Below are 2329 nucleotides of genomic sequence, written 5' to 3' on the forward strand. Positions count from 1 at the left end.
CCGTTCTCACGCGTGTCGTTCTCTCTCCACGTTCTCCCGCGTGCGGTTCTCTCTCCACGTTCTCACGCGTGCGGTTCTCTCTCCACGTTCTCACGCGTGCGGTTCTCTCTCCACGTTCTCACGCGTGCGGTTCTCTCTCCCCGTTCTCACGCGTGCGGTTCTCTCTCCCCGTTCTCAGAATGACCCGCTGCAGATGTCGATCAGCTTGAGTTCGCGACCTTTTAACTCGACGACATCGCTGTCCGGGTTGGGTTTCCCAGAGAAGGTGCTGAAGGCAGCAGAGCGGAAGGCAGAGATGGGGAGGACGGTCGTTGTGCGTAGATCAGCGGATCACACCGAAGAGGTAAGCAGGGGAAATGTGAATCGAAGTACACTACTCTGTTTTTATTAACTGTCTGTTTTATCTTACAAGATATTATACTTTTTTATTTACTTCTTGGATATTGCGATCATGTTTTGATGATGCCTGGGGAAATGCTAGAGGCCCGTGATTCACGGTCCGCAAATTGCTAGTATAATATAATATATATAATATAAAAATAATATTGAAAAAAATTTTTATAATTATAATTTTATATATTTAGATGTAGGCTGGGCCATGCGATGGGAGCAACATGCCAGGACGGGTGAAGCAGCGATGGCAAGTGGAACATGATGCGTACTTGTCGTGTTATGTCTCCTTTAGTAGGTTTTCCTTCTCCTACAGGTGACACCAGTGAAGAAGTGCGTGGCTTGGAAGGCCGCTAAGATTGCCTACCACATTTCTGATCTCACCAGAACTCCCATCATTGACAACCCAAAGGTCTTCAAGAGGAAGATAACGACTAAGTGGGATGCTAAGACTTTGCCTCTTCAAGTTTATTCACGTATGTTCACCCTAAACATTGATTTAATGTGAAAGACATGTCATTGAACAGCTTAGCTACTGACTGTACTGACTATTACTACTAACTGTAAAAGTTGACCGATTTAAAAATGATAATTTATCGCACGTAATTTAATTCTAATTATTAATTGTTTGCAACAATTTTTAATGATCTTCTCAATCTCTTTCAGTGCAATTCATTCCCACGATTTCGATTTGGAATTTTAAATGGATTTAAGTTTTTTTTATTTTAAAATCAGAAAACATTTTCAAGCAGATATTCTTCCCACCCTTTCTTACTCTGATTTTTGTCTCGGATGAAAACTTACCTTACGCACTCGGGTGGTCGTGTACTTACCTTGCAGTGGAGGAGGTGGCGGTGTTGGAGCCGGCCGACCTCACGGACTACCTCTCACAGCTGCTGCAGCATCTCTCGCAGCCTGTTGCAGCGAAGGCGTCCGCGCTGCGCTCGCGCGTCCAGCTGCTCAGCTACACGGGCCACCTGTGCCAGTGTCCGAGCATCGCGGATGCTCTGCTGTCTCTGTGCGCCCTCGAGCTGCTCGTGCCGGACGTCAAGCGGCAGCCACACGTCGACCTGTAAGCTTGCGTCGCCTAATTAGCTCGCTCGTTAGCACGCCCGTTAGCACGCCCGTTAGCACACTCGTTAGGCCTCGCAGGTGCAGCTTATAGCACGGGTGTCTAGGCATGATCGGCAGCCGCACGTCGACCTGTAAGCCCGCGTCGCGTCGTTATCATGCTCGTTAGCATGCTCGTTAGGCCCGAAAAAATCCCACAAAATATGTGTGATCGGAAACGCACATAAACAATGTAGGAAGCTTGTCGTGAAGCTGCTAGTGCTTGTTGTTGGCATGGCTGTCGGTCACACAGCATGCATCCAGACAGCAGCAATGCTTCCATGTGCAGTTTGGTTGCCGAAGTATTGCTGAATTTAAGAAAAAAAAACTGCAACATTTCCCTGAGAGAAATTAGAGCCAATGTCTACTTCTCTGTAGAAATGTTCCAGGTAAAATAGTTAGCAAGGTTTGCAGCAGCTATTTATCATCACTAGAAAAAGAATTTGAACTGAATAAGAATTTGTTGGAAAGATTACATGCTGACAAAAGTCGCTCAATTTTTGTACATACACAGGGCCAAAATTAACGCTTTTCTCATTTTTAGTTCCACTACTTCTGTGACAGGAAAATTCAGTGCCTGAAGTTTTTTTACTTCAGCAGTGAGTTTGCTTGTTCGGAAAGAGTGAGAAAGCATTCTTTTGGCCCCCGTTGTCGAGTATTGTTGTTGTTTTGTGAAGTGTTTATTTTCTTGCGTGCAGAAAGTGTCTCGTTGCATGGCTGGTTGGAGTGATTTGCTATCATGCGCAGCATGTGGAGCAGCAATATGTACTCATAGAGGTAACTTTTTTCAATATATATATATATATATATATATATATATATATATATA

The 2329-nt window shown here is 44.8% G+C and overlaps 1 protein-coding gene across 4 annotated transcripts in view; it reads left to right on the plus strand.

The window, feature by feature from the left end:
* The window catches only part of LOC106808052 (serine/threonine-protein kinase ULK4-like), a 23110-nt gene that overhangs the window by 7010 nt on the left and 13771 nt on the right, over positions 1–2329 (plus strand). For all 4 annotated transcript variants that reach the window (XM_014810607.1, XM_014810610.1, XM_014810609.1 and 1 more), the window contains 4 exons: positions 179–343; positions 707–866; positions 1231–1462; positions 2199–2277. In XM_014810607.1, coding sequence (XP_014666093.1) covers positions 179–343; positions 707–866; positions 1231–1462; positions 2199–2277 — 636 coding nt within the window. The remainder of the gene's footprint in view (positions 1–178; positions 344–706; positions 867–1230; positions 1463–2198; positions 2278–2329) is intronic.

The sequence above is a fragment of the Priapulus caudatus genome, unplaced genomic scaffold (assembly GCF_000485595.1).
Source record: "Priapulus caudatus unplaced genomic scaffold, Priapulus_caudatus-5.0.1 Scaffold250, whole genome shotgun sequence".
NCBI lineage: Eukaryota > Metazoa > Priapulida > Priapulimorpha > Priapulimorphida > Priapulidae > Priapulus > Priapulus caudatus.